This window comes from Anopheles arabiensis, chromosome 2 (genome assembly GCF_016920715.1).
Source record: "Anopheles arabiensis isolate DONGOLA chromosome 2, AaraD3, whole genome shotgun sequence".
Lineage (NCBI taxonomy): Eukaryota > Metazoa > Arthropoda > Insecta > Diptera > Culicidae > Anopheles > Anopheles arabiensis.
In genome coordinates, this window is record NC_053517.1 from 56,348,148 (window position 1) to 56,369,318 (window position 21,171).

Here is a 21,171-nt window from a genome sequence, read left to right on the forward strand (position 1 = left end):
ATCGCCGTTATAGTTCTAGCGATGCATAACTTGAAAGCGAAACTTTATAACAGTACAGAGGGAAGGAGAAAGCTATCAAAGCGAGGAAAGCTCTCCACTGGTTGGGAATCTCCTTAACAGATGGCGCCATCAGCTTTTTGCTAGTTTTAGAATGCATAAGTCGTTCACCGTCTGCTAAACGAAGTCTTTTTATATTCCGTTTAGGTTGAGAGCTTGAGGGTTTAGAACCCGTTTGGTAGTCGTTAAGTGGATTTGTGGCACTTGGGAAGTCACTGAAGTCCTGGCCCACTAGTGGTATAGACAGGTCTTACCGACAACGATTTTTGTGTCAAATAAAAATAAGAAGAAGTTGGTTTCATTAATTGAACTAAATGGTGTTTGTAAAATAAACTCTAAAGACAACGATATAAATAACCTGAAATTATTCGCGTTGGAGATGTTAAATTTAATTGTTCTGCTAGGTTTTCAAGGGCGTATAGAGCATGTGTTGAATGCATACTTGTTTGGCTTATGTGTATCATATAAAACTATCTCTTTGCAATAATAAAGCTCGTTTGTCGTGATTAATTAATTAATTAGTTCGTTGACCAACTGCCATATCTCAAATTCAGCGGGTTACTCATGAACTTATATTAACGCAAAAAACGACAGAAATCAGATAGACGAAAGTCATCGCCGCAGATAAATATATTTTATTTAGTCTAGCTTTAGTAATCCATATTAGCAACAGTCATTAGCAACATTAGCAATTCCATAAATTTAAAGAACATTCAATATTTTGTTATCGATTTTTTATTACATCGTTTTCCATGCTGCTATTGAGGCAGTGGTAATCGCTACTGCGGGCGTGCGGGCGTGCGTGCGGAAAAATCAAATTTGTTTGTGTTATTACGTTATACTGTTACACACGTAACAACAGTTTGATTCTGACGCATGCGGTTGCAAACTGTCACCCGCTGCGGGTGTCAAATTCCATACATTTTCAGAAAACGCACGCACGCCCGCATCAGCGATTACCGCTGCCTGATTGACACATTTGGTTCGGTTGTTGACGTTTAGCTACACATTATTAATGCGTTGTCGCTAACGTCATCATTGCCAAAGTCGTTTATTATGATACCCTTGCGCGTGAGTCAATTATCGTCGAATCGGTTATCCCAAAAGCCTTCAGTTATTCAAATATTTAAACACTGAAACTCCGTTAGAAGGATGTTTTGCCAAAAATGAAGTTGCCAGGAGAAGTTGTATCGTCTGAAGAAAAATACTCATGCCATAATTCACCAAACTGCTCGCGGTTTACCTCCAAAGCGCCCTAAATTTACAAAAAGAAAAAAAGAAAAATGTATTTGTTTGCAACACAAAAAAAAATGCCAGAAGAAAAGTTACGTCTGTAGCCAAATTCATACTACTTGCAATGTTCCCTACAACAACACTAGATCATTACCGCAGCACAAATAAATGACTAACCGCTAATATTCCCAACAAATTATTTTTTTTTCATTTTCGCTATTATTGAAGTTTACCAATCTTGTGAATCTTTGTTTGTTAAAATTTTGCAAACCAACGTGAGAGCTTCAGACTACAGGCGGTCCCCGAGATACACGGTACCTCTTATACTCTTATAGGATTCGGAGATACGCGGTTTTCCAAATTTGACAGTTCTTTCAGCTAATTGCACTGATTTGAAACATCCATTGTGAAATACAAAATAATTTCCGTATTGATCGAATGTAAAATACCATTTAAAAAGGTTTAAACTGTTCAATTCAGTAGAAACATATGAAATAATTAATTTGGTGGCTCCAAACACCCCCTACTTGCAAAATTTCACGAAAATTAGTGATATTTTAGCTGGAAATCACGAGATTCGACTTACGCGGATATTCGAGATACGCGGTATTTTGCGGCCTTTTAGGTCCCCATTAACCGTGTATCTCGGGGACCGCCTGTATCTCCTAATCCGCTTAAGTCGAGAACCGCGTAACTTGGGAACATAATGTAGTTAGCCCCTAACATTGGAGGAGGAAAACAGTTGCCCAGAAATATCTGTTTCCGATTCCGATTCTAGAATTGGAATCGGATTCGGAATCAAAATATCGGAATCGGCTCCAGAATTGGCCTTGATCCCGACCAAAACTTCAATTTTTCCATCACTAATAAGAATGACCATATTAACAATTTTGACGAGTAAAAGGTGGAATTAGATATCGCATGTGTTTTGTTTTGACTCTATTGAATGTTTAATATATCTATAATGAAAAAATGTATATCTAATTGAATCTTCCATGTTACGTATATTACGGAAGATTAATCATTAATTTGTAATTTGTTACCATGACCAAGCAGACTTTAAATATTCTTGCTTAGAACTTCATTGTTGGATAATGCAGAAAACCTATTTTAGTTTAAATTGCAATGAACTATGAACAATTCAGTTGATCCGAATGATTGACAAACCTTTGACATCTTTTTAAACGCCTCTTGGCACTCGTTTTTGTCTACGCCGTAGCTTGAGCATACTATAGAGAATTCATCGCCATCGATAGTGCCATCGTGTGAGGCATCTTCCAGGTCGAACATAAAGTTCATGTATCTGTAATTTTTTTTATAAAGATGTTAAATTAAACAAATATTCGATGGAAATCAAATATACTAATTATTATTATTCATTCATTCATCCATTCATTCATTCATTCATTGGACATAACGTCCAGTTGAACATTCATTATCCTCATCTTAACGTAGTTTAATATCGGTATTTTATGCATTACATGTTGCCTAATTTAGCCTTAATGTCCATGAGAATAATACAGTCTGCTCCCGAGATACGTGGTTTATGCGCTCCCGTGGCATTCACGTAGCTCGAATATCCCCGTATATAGAATATCATTTTTTTTTATAACGAAATGCATCTAATATAATTATGTATATAGTCCAAACTCACTGGTTGAACTTCGATTCCCTGCCAACTATTGAATATGTGCTTTTTAGTTGGCACGTTTTTCCATACAAAAAAAAACTGAAATTTTTCTCGGCAAGCCATGTGATTTTTGTAAATTTTGCAAAAACCGGTTTTCCATACAAACGCAGCCAACTATCGTGCGTTCAATTAAAAAGAATGCCAACTAAAAAGCGTTCAACTCAAAGTCTTTGAAAGAGAACAGGTCGAAGCTTATAGAGTAAATTGACAGAAAGCCATGGGAACATTTTGACAGTTAAAGTGAACTTTGTTTATGTTTAGCGATGGACGTTGCTATGGAGTGAACGTGAGTTTTGTTCAGCATTGTGCACTCATTTCCTTTTAGAATATTATAATAATTAGAATGCAATTAGAATATTACATGGCTGATTCAATCTCATCTATCATTCGTCCCCGGGTTATAAGCAAAGGACGGTATGCATATTGTACCAGTGTGTGCCGATTGGATGTTTCATTTTACTTTCAGTGTTTAATTGAAAATAAATAGGACTTCTTTTACCCAGTTGAAACATGTACTGTGCTGTTTTATGCCTGTTAAACTTTTCGTTCTTCCAACCAATGCAGAACCGATGCAAACAGTAGTGCTTTGTCGTCACGGAATGGCAAACAGTGAAAAAGATTATCAATGTTTATGAATACAGAACAGACTGCAATTATTTCTCCTATATTCTCCAGAAGTGGTTGACCGAAGAAATTTAACCAAAATGATATTCCTAATAGTAAATTTATCCACTTTTCCGCGTTAACTTTTATCCGTTTGTTTGTAAACACTTTTTCATGAAACTATCAAAAGTGAGCTGAAAATAGCAACCTAGCAACGGGCTTTGTATCGACCTATTCTCCTTAATAGATCTTGGTTCAACAATTGAATTCTGACTGTATTTGTTTAAATTTAAGACAGTTGATTCAATACGAATCATGCAGAAAATTAGGATATTTCTTGCTTTGAGATGATACAAAATTTTTAGTAGATAAGCAATTTACTGCAACTAATTTGACAGATAAACTATCAAAGATCATTTCCTGGATTTTCGCATTTGTGTACAAACAAAGATGCATTTTAAAATCATTTCGTTTTCGTTTTTGATTAAAATGGGTTAAAGTACTTTCAATAAATTTAAATGTATCGACTCATCTAGTTTGTAAACTTACTTGACCAAACATGCATGCTTCGGCAATATTTTTTTTTTTTTTTCATGAACTAACCTTATCGCACTTGCGTCAGGCAAAAATAAAATACTTTTTTAAGCTAAAATAATCTAGGCTGAAAATCTGAGGATGGCTTTATGGCTCTATTACATTACAAAAATAATTTCAGGATTATGGAACAGAATTTTATGAAACGGTTCAGTAATATAATATTGTACTGGTTTTCAGCATATATGTCTTGTTTTTTTCTGATTTTCAATAACACAATTGCATTTAAATAATACAAAGTTTACTGAAAATCAGTAAAATCAAAGTCAAAAGAAGTCGTTTCATTGAATATAACTCACTGTAAAACAATTTACTGAAAAAGCAGCAATTAATTGCAATTAATTCTACCTTCAATTGCAATTATCAAATCTACCTGTCAATCAGAACATCAAAACCAAACAACGCACATGATGAGGAAAAAGATGATATGGTAGGCGCTTAGAGCCACGCCGATCAAAATTCAGGTGAGATTACGGCTTGCGGGATTAATTTGAACGAATTGGCGGTCGTGCTGGTGTTTAAAATCTTTGCTACAATTGTGCTTACTGAAACTTCGTGGTGCCTAGCACTTACTGAAACATTAAAACTTGTTGCAACAACATACAGTATACAAACAGTAACAAATAAAATAAAACATGGATGAATATGAACTGAGCGAGTGGCAATCTCTGCGTATCAATAAAAAACTAAATTTAAATGAAATTTTTCGACACTTTTTTTTCGCTACCAACTACTCAAAATGAGAATGGCTTTACTGTGATTTCAGTAATCGAGCTGTCATTTTGATGTGCACCGAACATTACTGAATGATTCAGTACACTTTTTTTACTGCAAGTGCCACTGAATTTTTAGCTTAAAAAAGCAGATAAATTTTATTGAACTTCAGTAAAAATGTTTTATGTGAATACTATTTAAAATTCAATAGTCAATGTGATGGACCTTTACGTCTAGTTTTGTATGGAGTTTTGAAATGATTTCAGCCGTCAACTGTCAAACTTCATGTAATAAAGCAGGCTGGAATCGTAAACCCCCCAAACAATTGATTTGGGGGTTTGAAGATAATAGAGTATTTCCATATCCACGCAAGTTGAGAATCGCATTACTCGGGAACAGACTGTACTTTATTTCTAAAAGTGGTGGCAGTGCCTCATCAGATGCGCTTTGATCGAAAGGCCTGTTAATATTTTATAAAAGATTTGACAGAAAACGTCGGACGTGCTATTTCGTCGTACGACGGAATTAAAATGTTTTGATTCCATCGGATCGTCACATCCGATTTTATCTATCAATGTAATTATGCAGGTCATGTAGGAACAACATCGAACTTTTTTTTCAATAATGTACCTGTGTTAAACTATTAAAATTAATTAAAATAATCGCAATATGAACCGAAATAGCGTTTGACAGCAGCGTCCGATAAAATTGCATCAGGTGAAGCACAGCCACAACTCTAAACAATGATGTGATTATGTTCATAAAACTCGCTAAACATTTTTACACATTGCGGACACCGGTGTATTGTTAGCATAAACACTGGTAACGCGTAGAATTTGTTCTAAATATTTCTCCAACCAGAGTGTCCGTTCAAGTGCAAACAAAATTTCTAACAAAAATCATCAAGTTGATGATGAGGTCATATATGAATAATCGAGGATATTACTGTAATAACTGCAGCTTATTTTAGTGCATTGTAAAAAAATTAATGACATGGCTGTAGAAAACGCCATTTCTGATATTCACCTTATCTGCCAATCCATGACTGTACTAGGATCTTTGGCGTAAGCATCCCACATGTTGCACCATTCATCAACAGAAACCTGAAATAAAACAACATTGTAAAAACGTTATGATTGTAGAATAATATCCAAGCCAAATTGTATGTACATTTGTACTGCAGTATAACATCACTAGTTGGGTTTTTTAGTCGGGTTGCTCACTAGTTGACACCTCAGTATTGGGATTGTCTCCTATAGCTTTGAAGGCCTTAACCACCGGTATTATAGCCATGAAGCTATTTAGTAAAGCCATTGCGATGTATTTCATCACTTTCACCATCAGCCAAACAACCCAACTATCGAGTGCGACTTCTTTAGTGGGCACGCAATAGTATCGTAAGTAGTGTTGGGATATTGGAGATTCGGAAGATTCAAAAATTCAATATCTGGAAAAATTGATCTGATCGGATCCCGTTTTTATGATTTGAGTCTCTTGAAGATTCCATTCCGATTGCAATTGCGATTGCGTTTGCGATTACGATTGAGATTAAGATAGGGTTTGGGATTAGAATTGCGATTCGATTGAAATTTCTATCGCAATTGGAATAGCAATCGGATCGAAAGAAATATAATTTATTAGCTGACTCAGAAAAAACAGTTATTACCTTTTGGTAAATCTAAACTAAAAAAATCAGTTTTGCTTTGTTACATAGGATAATTGGGTATAAGTAATAGGGACGTCACACGATGCGTAAACTGGATTTCAGCCATACATCCCTATAATCATTTGACAGGAAGTTTACGCTCTCCCATACAAATCAAGCGTAAACTTATTGAGTTTACGCCTTGTGTGACAACCGTATAAGGCCGGAAATGCAAGAAGCAAGATTTCCTCAGCCGCGGTTAGCTCGATAATAGTAGAACAGTTCAGTTGTCATACCTGGCCCGCCTGCAATCTCGCTCGCAATTCCTCAGAAGCAAGTTTCCTTGGTAGCAAGATCGATTGACGTTTCATTATATGTGTTATATGTGTATATGTGTGTTTGTTTACTACTTATTGGAAATGTTACCCCAATTTAAAGCTTTAACCGTTGTCTCAATGATCAAATTTACACCTTCATCTCTATGATCGGCATATCCGGGTGTTCCATACATTTTGTATTAGAAATTATTCTTTTTCAAATTAAAACTTCAAGAAATTTTGTTGTATTGAAAATTTCTGCTTTTCTATTCATATTCAAGCAAAATAATCAGAATCATCCATAAGGTGCATAATTACTATTTCAATTAATATAGTGCAGCTTTGAATGCTTCTTCTTCTTCTCAAAAGAACTTTAATCAAAACTTATTAAAGATTAAAATTACAAGCTATCACTCCCATACAAAATGTAGTATATATGTATATTATATATATATATACAACTATACAAATATATGTATATATACTTGGAATTTTTGAAAAAGATACGCGGAAAATTAAACAGCAACCATTTTTCAATACAAAGTTAAATCAGTTTGAAAATGAAAATCATGATAATACATTATAGATAGATAACAAAACATGACTACATAATACAAAAATGCTGCATGAGTATGTTTAAAGGCTTGTAGCGTTTAATGTAACGTATAAAACTAAGGCCCGTGGCATTGCTTCTTCGGATGCGATTTAATCCGAATTTTTTACATCGGATTCGGAAGATAACATTTCATTGATGATTCAGGAGTATCATAAAAAGTTCAAATATTTTAACTATCTTAATATAACCAACATCAACCAGAGTTGTAACATTTTTAAGACCTACTATTGTAACAACTTAATTAAGCATTATGGCCGAAGCCGTTCTTTCTGAATAAAAAAACTGCTTTAATCATAAAAAATCATAGAATAATTTAAACAATGTTTTTTTGCCCTCCTATTGTTATTGTTAAAACGAGGATATTGAAATCAGAATCAATGTACAAATATATTTTTTTAACCTAATTCAGCGCCCCAATTATAACGCCTTCGCACCTAATGTATTTGAGATTAAACATGACCAAAATGATACCTGGAATAGCAAAATAATATATATACTTATACTTAACATATTTAAACATCTTAATAATAATATATTTTAAAGTTTTTAATAATGTGCACATAGGATGTCAAATCCTGACGAAACAAAAGCCTGAGTGCCAGGTAACGCATCGACGTGGTTCCGCGCCATCTATTGGCGGAATTGCCAGTCAGTGGAGCTTTCCTCGCTTTGAAAGCTTTCACGTTTCCTGAGTACTGTTGTATTGTTCTAACGCAGTGGTTTTCAACCTCTTTGCAGCTTTTCCTCCATGTTGGGGCATGTAGGATTTCCCTCCCAAGTTCAATAGCGGGGGTAGAAAGTGGCAACCCAAGATATTTAGCAAAATTTTGATTGAAAAATTGCCCCCCTTGGGCAAAAGTCTATATTCATCTCTTGAGGAATTCGTAGTATAATAGTATGAAGTAGTATTTACCTGCCCATCGTTGTCCTTATCTGCCTTGGAGCGTAAGCCTTCCCAGATCTTGAACATACAGTCGTGCGTTTCTATGTTCTTTGGATTACCTGCAGGCCAACCACGCAATGTACAGATTTTCTAAAAATGTGAATGTGGTGATAAAAAAGATTATGAGAAAAAAAAAACATCGGTATCCAAAAGCTGTGTATTCACATAATAGCACGCAGCAATATCGTACGCACACCACACAATAACATTTGTTTTATGAAATTTTACGCAATGTAACATAAATTTCCAAATTATATACAGTCTTTCCCCGAGTTACGCGAAATTGAGTAACGAAAATTTCTATTTTTGGCAGTTTATGTGTCAAATCAGTACAATTTTTTCCTACTGCAATGAAAAATAAATTACTATTTGTACAAAAACTTCAAAAAAAAACAAAAAAGACAGAAATAACCGAATTTTCTACACGAATCGAATTAAATAAGTAATAATGTGCATAAAAGCACTAATTTTAATCAAAAGCCATTATTAAACAAGAGTATTTTGGCTGCAAAACATGATATTCGACTTACGCGATAATCCGAGTGCGAATGCAAATGTCTCCGGGACGTATTATTCAAGTTACTCGGGGAAAAACTGTACCACAATAGTATTATGCTTAAGCCCTTACCTCAATAGCTAATTCAAAATCCTTCCGATCAATTTCCCCACTCTGGTTGACATCTGTAAGAAGTGTTATTGTTAAATTATGGTTTATTGAAACGACGCAAATGATTTACTTATTTTATAATTAATTGGTTTGTTGATTGATTGAGCGTGAACGAAACCGTCATAAGTTTTTCACTAATATGAGCAATTGCTAGGTCCATTGCTAGTTTAAGCTTCCAAGCAGAAACTTTAGCCATTAGGTAATTAGGTAAATTAGGTAAAAGGGTAAAAGTAAGGCTCAGCCCTCTGCGTCACATTGGAGTAGCGTTAAGTTTCTTAAAACATTCCCAAGCACCATTTTTAATACAGAGGCGTGCCCTGAGTTACGACCCCCTAGAGTTACGACGATTCGCATATACGACGATTTCGATTTCGACAGTTAAAAGTTGTCATTGACAAGAAATTTATGTGTTATTTTTTTAATTTCTGGGCTAATAACCGTTATGCACACACATTTTCAAAGATTACAAAACTACCCGATCTTGAATATCTAGATTGTGTACGGCTTTTGGAATATAATTATTACATTGTCCAACATTACAAGGTTTCACACTTTATCTCAAGACCGCAGAACCCCTTCCCGAATCTGTCTTAGCCAATGTCAAGACTGCGGTATGATGCTTGAAAACGTTGATGATACCTGAATTCATCGAATGCAATGCTGAATCTGCGGCACATTTCTCGAACACACGGTTCCACGACCAAGACATGCGGTCGAATATTTTTTTACATATATATAAATGTTCGTGTAGTCAGATACATCGGTATCAACACCAACGACCATTATTCAAATCTTACTAGCTTCAGTGCCGGTGGTTTACATTAGAGTTTAGTACTTAAACAATCATATCGCCGTTCTAGTTCTAGAGATGCATAACATCAATGCGAAACGATACAACAGTACAGAGGAAATGAGAAAGCTCTCCTCCAAGCGAGGAAGCTCCACTGGTTGGATCCAACCAACAGATGGCGCCATCAGCTTTTTGCTATTTTTAGAATGTATGAGTCGTTTGCCGTCTGCTAAACGAAGTCTTTTTATATTCCGTTTAGGTAGAGAGCTTGTGTCGTTTTTTGTGGGTGATTAAGAGATAGAGCTATGGAGCTTTTTAACTAGCACTCAATTCTCTTTGGAATTTTACGGCTGATTAGCACGATGGAACTTGAAGGCTTGTTAAGAAGATGTGCTGAAATTGGTGGTCTTTTGTGTAAAAATGTCAAAGACAGACGCCGTCTCGTGGTTTGTGCTCCAGTTATTAGTTGTTATTGAAGTAGCAATATTAAGTGAAGTTATTTTGATTTACCGGTAAATAATTTAAATTTCTGTGAACGTTATGAACATTTATAGGGGCCGTCCATAAATTACGTAACGCTCAAAGGGGGGGAGGGGGTTCCCTGTAGCGTTACGGTTTGTTACATAGGGGATAGGGGAGGTTCACATTCTGTTATGTAACGTAATACAATCCTATCACTGGTCACTGACAAATGATCGCCCACCTGGGTAAGTTTTGCACTTTTATTTTTTTATATCTTTTGATAGGGAATACGAACTTGACATTTATAAAATACCAAAACAGAGGTTTGACAGAAAATTGCCATGAAAAAATCCACCGTGTAATAAAGGTTTAAGAGCCGTGTGTCTCAGGTAAAGACTGTAGCTTTCAATCTTACCGTCAACAAAATTCAAACAGTTACATGTCATTCTACGCTAAACGCATCGACCTGTATATTATTGTTGGTAAACAACAGTCGTGCGGTGCTGTAAATCAGGATTAGTTGGATAATTCGGCTGCCTCGATCATCCGGACCACCCGGATGATCAAGAAAGGGAATTCGTAACGTGCAAATTGATGCAAAACCAAATTAAGGGGGGGGGGTGTTGGATCATGCGTTACGTAATTTTGGAAGGGGGGTCTCCTCCAACGTTACGTTTTGTTACGATAGGGGGGGAGGGGGTCGAAAAATCCCAATTTCAGCGTTACGTAATTTATGGACGGCCCCATAGTTCACAAATAAACATGCACATAAAGAAAGCTCAAATTTTTCAGATGTTCCCGGATATACGCTTTTAATGCGGACCGGAGACAATAGCATATGTGGAATATTAGCGTAAGTCGATTTTAAATGCTTTCGGTAAAATTATAGCTAATTTTAATATAATTTTGCTTGAAATGGTAGGTTTTAACCAATGAATTAGTTGTTTAAATCTGATTTCAACTGAAGATTACTATTTTGTACCTTTTAAATGGTTTTTAAAATTCGACAAAAAGGGTGTTTATTTTGCATTTTCCATTTGATGTGTCAAATTATTACAATTTGCTCCAAGAACTGTCAAATTTAGAAAGTAGCGTATAGCAAAATCGTACATATTGAGTATAGCGTATATCGGGGAATACGTGTATTGTTTATTTAAATCAAAACGCCTTGCTCGAAAATAAAACACAAAGAAAAATAATCCCCGGCCATTGGCATACGGAAGCTGCTTAGGCGCTATTTAGAAGGACCACCTGGAACTTTGATGATGTTTATCTACTGCAAAAGGCGAATTCAAGCAGCGATCTTTAGCTTGCCAAAATTGGCTACTTTAGCAATTTTGGTTATTTGGGTAGAAGCTCCGAAAAGCACCGAGATGAGACTTTCTGACATTGATTTTAATCGCTAAAATGAAGTCAAAAAACTTTCTTTCATAAAAAACTTTTTATGAATATTTCTGTACTTATTAGACTGTAAAAAGACTAACTCCAATTGATCGTTCACCATAAACTGCACCATAAAAATTCAAATTTTTCTAACCTCCATCGTTCTTTGCATGCCGAGGAGATTTCTCTCACCATAAATGCTGTCAGTCGCTTTCAAAGCATGCTGTCAGTTATTGTCTCAGCTGCTTTCTTGGTGTATGTAGAACCGCTCAGAGTTAAGCTAATCTTTTTTTGAAGGACGCTAATACAGGATCGCAGAAATGCTAAAAGAGATTATCTCAGCGGATAAGCAAACGCGCTTGGAGGTGTTTTTGATAACTTCAAGTTCTACGGTATCACAGTAATCTTGAATCGAGTATTTTTAACCTTGAAGTATATCAGCATGAATATAATACAGTGGGTAAAGTGGTGGGAACATTCTCGTAATAGGTAATGAACGAGAATTGATGGAGGCGCTGTGACCAATAGGAGTCTGGATAACAGGACGCCACATCGTTCTTCCCTCGCCTCCTCCCTTCCTACACACATCAAATAAGAGCCACAACAGTTCTTGCCACTTGGAGCCATCGATACCCTAAACCCGCTGCTGTTAATAATTGTATAATTGTATTAATGTTATGCCTATGGCATTTAAGTCGAATGTTTATACCAATATAAAAACTGTGGTGAACCCCTATAGGAGTGGCGGGTTCGTTGTTGTATGTGTGTTTCATAAATTAGTTTCGGAACACTCACCGAAGAAAACGTTGAACAGGTACAATAGCTTCTTCTTGCGAAAATCTGAGATAGATGACATTGTTGATTATTTTTTAGTTTCTAGCAGATCTGAAATTAAATGTAAGTATTGTCTAACTTTAAATACATTATCAAAAATACATAGAATTACTTTACCCAAGGGTATAAATACCAAGGTTTTTTTTTTCAAACAAATTAAAGCTATCCTACAGTGGTATTAGCACTATTTGGCAGCTAGCCAAATACACCGTATATCAAATATCGATCCATTTCACATGCTCCTATTTTTAACTGTGTAATATCTGATAATACAATTAGCATTATATAGAACAGTGTTAAACTATATACTACGGTCCATGGGGCTGCATGCAGCCTTTGAGAGGATATGATGTGGCCCTGACTTTGTAAAATATAAAATAAAAAGTTTTTCATTTGGACTACATAGTAAAACAATAATTTACTTTATTAAGTTGAAAAAAGTTTCAGGAACAGATTTGGTAGATTCAATAGGTAATTACTTATCGAAACCAGATTTAAATATTCGCAAACACCACATATTTTCACACTTTATTTATTTTAAGGCTCTCTGGGCAGTTCCCTTTATCACGTATCGGAATACTACTTTCCTCACTTCATTGATAATATAAATATGATAATACTCAGTAATATTCCGCTGTGATGTAAAAATCAAACACATATCTTTAAAATTGTAGAAAAACTGTGCAAAAGTGTAAAACAATGCGTCTGATGTATAAATGGGACCCACTGCTAGTCAAATAGTCTGTTTTGCTTAACAAAATGATCACATTTCTGGCCAATATTAGGTATTGAAATGCTGAAATTGAATAGTTGTAGTCACTAGTGTTTGTCGAAGGCTGCATGGGTACTTCGTGTGCCTAATTGAATGGCTATGCTCGATCATTCATCGATTCATCGATATGTGAACACGATATTCTTGTACGAGGATTAAATAACTTACCAGAAAGCCTTATAGTTATTACACATCTGGTGAAATCCATATGGGGTTTCCCATAATTTTTTAGTTGTTTGGATTTGTTCAACGATTTATTCACAGTTTCCTGTGTATTATTTGATCATTTCTTCGATTTCTTGGAATCGACACATTGAAAATCAATGCAAAAGATTTAAACAGTTTTAACGAATAAGCTCTGATAAATCAAGGAATAACAAATTAGGAAATTAGTAAAAAACTGTAACAGTTACGAAAAATTTATAAGATACAACGACCACCACTGAAAGATGATATCATAAGGTGATTTATAGCTATTGAATTTTATTTCCATGCTCCCTTTTTCTTCTACATAGTCAAAGATTTATGACAAAGAGAATTTTAATCAATTTAAAAGATTTGTAATTTGTAAAGAAACAATGTAGATTAACTTATATATCCAAATATAAGTTCTGAGAGATTTTTCAAAAGCTCACGTAATGTAGTGGTTGAAGAAGAAACAAATTTGACCAAACATGCACATTCCCTTGTTCATTAATTCATCACATCACGTTTTTAACACTTTCATTCGTTAAACATAATTCAGAAATCAAATTTGCTTTTTGTATATCTTATGCATGAGATTATGTTACTTATTTAAGGTCATATTGTATAAAATAATAATAAAAAAACTATTTTCACTTAAACTTAATATCTAAATAGACTTTTGGTAATAACAACACTCAAAATGTAGAATTGTCTCTATTTTAGAACATAACGGTTTTTCTCTATTTTCAATTTTAGCTTCATTCACTCATTTCACAATTATGGTCTTCAAAAATAGCTACTTTGAAAATAATAATTCATTTTGCCTAAAATGCACCAGAGCAGATTGTTCTTTGGAGCAATACCTGAAGTAAAGACAACACTTTTGTATAATTAAAAAAAAAAAACTTTATAAAACCTACCGTATATTTATTTAATATTTGCTCAATTGTTAATTATTCGTAAAACAATTTAAACTAATTCAGAATACCCGAACACACACACAAGGACACAAACAGAACGGTACAGCTTTAAAAGCACCAAAACGGAGTAGTGTTCTCGATGAACTACGCTGATGCACTAAGGAGCTTGCTTGAGGTTATAGACTTAGGTTATGTGATCTGTTAACCAGGCACAAGTAAAATACGGTACTCTGTCGCATTGGAGTGGCGCTTTTATAGTTGGGACGAACGCCAACCCCGGCCAATAAAAAAAAAACAGCGTGCTGTGACACTAACAGATAACATAATGCAACACACTGCATACAACGTAGGAGAGTACAAATAAAAGTAGAATCATATTTGTTTTAATATAATCTGCTTAACTTAAGGTTATCATTCATGTAAATATGTTTTAAACAGCATTCTATTTCTGAACAGTATTTAATTTTAAACTATCAACCAATTTCACTTGTAGAAAATTACTCATTCTTGAATGCAAAGTAAAATTTGTTGAAAAAGTCAAAATATATGTTTATAACATTTCTGTAGTTAATGATGTCTTACACAATGTCAATATATATATCTGATAATATGCATTTTTAAGTATAGTTTATTTTTGATCGTTAGTGTACACATTGCTTTCCACGAACAAATAATAGGCTGCACACATGCAAGAGCGAAAAGATCCAGAGTATGGTAGGGAATTTGAGAGGAAAATGAGAGAACGATGCTAAAGAGTCCCAGGCATAATTGTCGAGCCCCAGCCGTTGACGCATAGGACAATCATTCTGGATAGAAGAATCTCTCATCCGCATACTGATCAAACGGTTCCATGCCGTATTTATGCTCTCGCAAACATAAACTGGTGCTATCGTAGTCACTCAATCCTTTTGTAGGACGATGCTTCTCTGCAGTTTTTGGCACCGTTTGCCACATTTAACATATACTTCGGGTTTCGCATTGCCCCGAATTGGTCGTCTGGGACACAGTTCGGGATTTTGTTTTCGGGACCGATCCGTAATTCGGTTTCCAGATTTGAGTGTTTAAACTACCCGCAAGAGAAAAAAAAGGTTTGTTATGATTTCTTACAAAACCTCACAAACAATTCGTTGAACAATTAATCGTTCAACTAAATCAAATGGATCGATTATAAATAGCCATATACACAATTTTCCAAAACAAATTCTCATTTAGTTGGCAGGATGCATAAATATATATATATATATATATATATGTATATATATATATATATATATATATATATATATATATATATACATATATATATATGTATATATATATATATATATATATATATATATATATATATATATATATATATATATATACATCTTTACATGAGCAGTGAACAATTAGGAGAATATTCAATATAATATAAACTAATAAAATATAATATAATATAATATAAGCTAGTAATATAAGCTTAACTGAACATTCTAACTTGTATCTCAAACATTTGAATGCTGCGTTTCAACGAAAGGCTAGTGCCGTATGCGTTGTGCATTGTAATTTTTGTTTAATTTATAGTTTAAAAGTTTAACCTTTGAGTTGAATTTAATGTATTCAAATACAAGTTGCATCAGAGATACTTAATTAATATTGAATGATAACCGATTTTATTTCATTAGACACGTTAAGAAAAATGGTACACATATAGGCATTGATAAATACAACGACCATGAAAAAGTACTTACATTACCTTTCACTCATGTTTAATAAGAAAGTGTGTTGAAAGTTTCAGTTTCTATTTTTTCCATGAATTAATTTTTTTTTGTGCATTTTTCAAATGTTCGAGTAAGACGGACTACAGATATGGGAAAGATGGACACCTGTAGAAAACGTTGAAAATTGAAACGATTTATAGTATTTTAACACATCCTATTGCTTTCCACGTCCTGATACGTACATAAACACATGCAGGGTCGATTGCAACGATGATTCATTCAGCCGTTAATTATGGAATTGTAAGCGCCGTTTGTAACAGACCGTAGAATACAGAATTTAAGGCATTTTTGAAATATCGAGCACCAACAGTGGATGCTGCTCCAGCTTACACAACAACAGTTTAGAACTTCCCTTCAGAAAATTACTGAAGTGCGCGACTGTAGCACTTTTGGTGGACTTATGAATAGATAAGGCCATTTTTTCACCAAGTCAAAATTAAACTATTTATTATCATGATTATTATTTTTATTTAAATAAATATATTTCAACTACTATAGAATCTTAATACTATTCCTGTGCGATATAATATCAAACTAAGAAGAACCACGAAATGCGGATAATCGCTGTGTAAATGTTGTGTAGTCCAAAAGGTCCGACAAATTGTAAATAAATAGTGATTATTGAAATTTTATTAGACTATTGATGTGTCCTATCAGTACAATGAGCTAAAACTGTACTTATTAATCTCCGAATCCACACATAAAGAAACGCGTATTACAGGGACTATATGTAGTTTATTTACAAAATAATAAACAATAAAATTATTATTTTCATCTTTGTGTAGAAACATCATATTATTTTTATTCTAGATAATATGTGAATATCAAGGTCATTTATACCTAGATTAAAAATATTTTTCGCATTACTAAATCACAACGCATCATTTTGTTAAAACGTGGCGCATGCAAATGAATTTTCAATTAACGTAAAAAAAACTGTCACCATCATCAACGTAATTTGACGCATCAAAAGTCTAATCAAGTTGAATAAACAGATGCAGAGAATTCAAGTATAATTGACCCACAATTATACTCATCTCGAATCTTAGTTTATCTCAAGCATTACGCAACTATTCTTCACCAAACTTACCCAGTGAGAAAATGCATCTTGTTTCTTTGGTAATATAAAATATAAACAAATATTAAAATATAAAATATACAAATTTGGTAAACATAAAATAAACAACAGCATTCTATGTCACAAAGAGTTGTGCATGTTAATTTGGGCAACTGATAAGCTCCTAATAAATACGTTTTTTTTATTTGTTTCGAACTCACATTTGGTTCGAATGTATGTACGGATGTTTTGTGTAAGTCTAGCATACACCTAGCATACAAAGTATTTTCCTCTTGATGTGTTATGGTAGAAAACGGTATACAGATTAAAAGCATTAAAAAATGTGCTGCATTGTTATCTTTAAATTATAAACAGATAAGCGTCTATCTATAGCAGACCCTCCACAAACGTCTGTATTTGGGAACAGTATAAAGTCTCGGAGCAAGGTGTAAGTTGAAATACAGTCCGAACTCACTGGTTGAACTCCGATTTCCGATATGTGCTTTTTAGTTGGCACATTTTTCCATACAACAAAATTATGAAATTTTTCTCGGCAGACTATGAGATTTTTGGGTAATTTTCAAAAACCAGTTTTCTCATATAAACGCATGTTTTTTAATTATAATGTAATGTAATTGTAATTGCATGCTGACTGTATACTAAATTGTAATTCATAAATAATTTACATCTAAGAAATAAATACAAATGAATGAATTAATGAATGAATGGTCCATAGTTTTAAAACAAAATCTATACAATACAGATCTTTGAAAATGGTGGACCAAAATCAAGCTATGCATCGCACCTCTGCATTATATAGACCAAAGTCGAGTCGTCCAGAACATTTGATCAAAAAGCGTGGGAAAGTTTTGACAGCTGGACGAAAAAGCTTCAATAGTTTCATCGTAGCATACATTGAGGTTTTAGTTGTTGTGCATGCAGTGGTCTGAAAGCATTTTTGGTCATTTTTACATCGTTTGTGTTGTATACTTAGTTGCCAGACTACGATTTGTTCAGATTAATAGCTTTATTCCAACTGACCATTCTATATGGTTGTACATGTATACTACGATCGAGCAATGGGGCCCTTTCTGTTTGAAGCTCGTAGACTGAAATTTCCGCCTGTCAGCTGTTTGCATTGTATAGCAGCTTTCGAGCAGCTATCTATGTGAGTATAATATAAAGGTGGGTTTATCCCAAGGTGTATGAATTTAGAAGACTGATTTTTATCGCTTCTGCTTCTTAATGAAGATTTTTAAGAGTGTTTTGAGTATTCGTCAAGCCTCCAGAAAGCTCGTTGGAGTAAAAGTTTTCACTCGTTCTGTCAAAAAGTGATATTCAAATTTGGTTATAAAAAAATACTATTAGACCACCTGAACTACATACACTTTGATTCCAGATTCGATCACCTGATTTCTTTAATGCACCTTGGGATAAATATAAACAAACCCGTGTTTTCGAGCAGGTACTCGAATTCTAGCTTTTTGGCTAGAATAATCTAGACTGAAAATTGCAGGCTAGTTTTTTGTGTGGTTTTGTATGGAGTGGTTTGGTGTGGTTTTGGATGTTTACATGATTTCAGTCTCCAACTGTCAAACTCCATACAAAAAACTAACTAGAATCGTGAAGGCCCCCAATAACTATTTTGTATGGTTGTACATGTGTACTGTGATATCCAACATCTCCCCTCTTATGGATTCGGCATCCAGTAAGATTTGAACCGTTCTGGTAATTTGATAACTCTTCGACTTCTTTGCAAAATTGATGATTGCTGCTCTTGCTGTTGAATAACTGGTTCTTCTCCCTCGGATTCTTCTGCGTTGTCATTTTCGGAACTAATGTTGTCCAATTCAGAGTGATCTGGAGTTTAACTGAGTGTCTGAGATGCTAATTCAGTATCGCTTCATTTTGTTACAGGTTCGTCACAGGAAACAAATTGTGAAGACGTTGATTGTTGGTCTGACGGTAAAGGTGTTTTCAAACCAAAATTATCAAGCACTACAGATAGTGGTGTTAAAAATTCTGCAATGTTTTGTCCGTTTGCCATTCGAGATTTCAGCTGGTTGGTGTGTGATCGTACTAACTGCTGTTTTTCTTTCAGGAAAACGTTATAATATCCATTGCCGATTTTTTCGATTACGGTTGCTGCTTCCCACTGCCAGGAGTTTCTACGATATACCTTGACATAAACAGCATCGCCCTGTTGATAACATCGTTTCACTGCCCCGTGCTTTTTGTTGAAAAATTTGGCTTCCTTCATTCTGTTCCTCGGCTCAACTTCTCCGTGCTCGCTTGGTTTGAAGAGCGACGAAATAGTTTGTAACGGTCTTGAAAATATACCTGCAGTCAGTGCTGCAAAATCAATGTCATAAAAATATCTGACTGATACAACATCCATATCAGCGTCACGTACTCAATTGTGATAATCAGAGGTGATACTCAGAACGATTGGTATGATTAATACATGCTCATGACATGTTTCCGACCAACGCTTGGTCAGTCACTATGTCACGACTTTTTTTGCTGTTGTTGTGTCGACATAATTTAGGTAGCACTGTAAGTAGTTTTCGTTAAGTATAAAACACTCATTAGCTAGGGAGTGCCCAAGCGGGGCACTCACAACAGGATATATAAGTGTGCACGTGGTGGGTATCGCTCTGCTCTTCTGTTTTAACGTGAGAGCGGTAACAAGTACAATAAAATACCGTTTCTCGAAAAGTGGTGGCTTAATATAACATGGCGATCCTGCCAACTCAAAGTGTGCTTCGTACCGTGCTATACAATATAAAAAAGTGCAGTGAATAATAGTTGCAAATTTGGCCAACTCTACCAAATAATCACGCATTGCTACACGAAACGAAAAAGCTACGTAAAATAGCTATATTAATGCACCGAGCAATACGTGCAATACAAGCGTACAAGCCTCACCTTCATATTGCGTGACGACATACGACACCCAAAACCGAGCATCACCATTACCATTGGGTAACGCCAGAAAAAATCACCAAATCAGAAGAGAATTATCTGCGCTGACCGACAAACCAAATCAGCACAACGAGCAGCACCTGTAACTAAATACAGCTACAGCAGCGTGCTGACCGCCATCGCACTAACCAACGGAACACGGGACGTCAGGGCATCGAACTTCGCCATCGCAACGATCGAAAAAAAAAGTGACATCAAGGCACCGTGCTCCAAAAGCGTGCTAATAACGAAAATACAACATCCGAGAACATCCATGCACCGAGCGAAGAAGAAATCCAGCATCCGAGAGGATCATCGCGCCGAGCAACAGAACGCGTTACATCGAGAGCAAGCTGCGCCAGCGCGTTGAACGAGAGAGCCACACCAGCACGTCTAGCGCCGCCATCGCGCTGATGAACCACTTCGAGCCAGCTGCAGACGCATAACCTATACGCAATAAAAGGTACGTGATACCCCCACAAGTAAGTGCCACAAAAAAAAAAAAAAATATATATATATATATATATATATATATATATATATATATATATATATATATATATATATATATATATATATATATATATAATTGTGATTTTGTAACTTAAGCTAGATAGGATGTTTTATTACTTTTATTCATTCACTCACATCTCACACGTCATCGAGTGCAAACGTCCTTCCGATTTCGTCCACAGTATTATCGTCGTGAATAATCTACACTACTCTGTTTGATCACTTCCGATAGTCGCCACATAAACTCAACAGTTTCCCAAGTATCTCCTGCTTCAGTGAATTGTTACACTTGTTATAGTTCGGTAAATTTTCGAGTGTAAACGCATTTCATAATGACCGATATTTGCGTAACTTGTTCGCGCCCTGTGACCTCAGATAACCCGACATACACGTGTGATGGTGTTTGTAAACGCCGGTTCCACACCTCCTGTATTAGTGTAACAAGTGC

The 21,171-nt window shown here is 35.0% G+C and overlaps 1 protein-coding gene across 2 annotated transcripts; it reads right to left on the minus strand.

Moving 5' to 3' along the window:
* Positions 1-654: 654 nt before the first annotated feature.
* Positions 655-14,642, minus strand: LOC120895532 (calexcitin-1). 2 transcript variants are annotated; one of them, XM_040299003.1, is made up of 7 exons: positions 14,427-14,642; positions 12,510-12,599; positions 9,041-9,093; positions 8,383-8,502; positions 5,918-5,994; positions 2,458-2,593; positions 655-1,312 (listed from the first exon to the last, which is right to left on the minus strand). In XM_040299003.1, exons 2-7 carry the CDS (start codon positions 12,568-12,570, stop codon positions 1,202-1,204), a joined length of 558 nt encoding a protein of 185 aa, XP_040154937.1. In that variant the 5' UTR covers positions 12,571-12,599; positions 14,427-14,642; the 3' UTR covers positions 655-1,201. The 2 variants fall into 2 exon arrangements, with proteins under 2 accessions (XP_040154937.1, XP_040154938.1); XM_040299004.1 differs by lacking the exon at positions 14,427-14,642 and adding an exon at positions 13,489-13,645.
* Positions 14,643-21,171: the final 6,529 nt, after the last annotated feature.

What these genes read in the sequence shown, in the direction of transcription:
- LOC120895532 (XM_040299003.1), bottom strand. Translation starts at nt 12,570, where the DNA reads ATGTCATCTATCTCAGATTTTCGCAAGAAGAAGCTATTGTACCTGTTC. An exon ending in CCTGTTCAACGTTTTCTTCG is followed by an intron (nt 9,094 to 12,509) that starts GTGAGTGTTCCG and finishes CACTTCTTACAG; the next exon opens with ATGTCAACCAGAGTGGGGAA. An exon ending in GTCATGGATTGGCAGATAAG is followed by an intron (nt 2,594 to 5,917) that starts GTGAATATCAGA and finishes AAAAAATTACAG; the next exon opens with ATACATGAACTTTATGTTCG.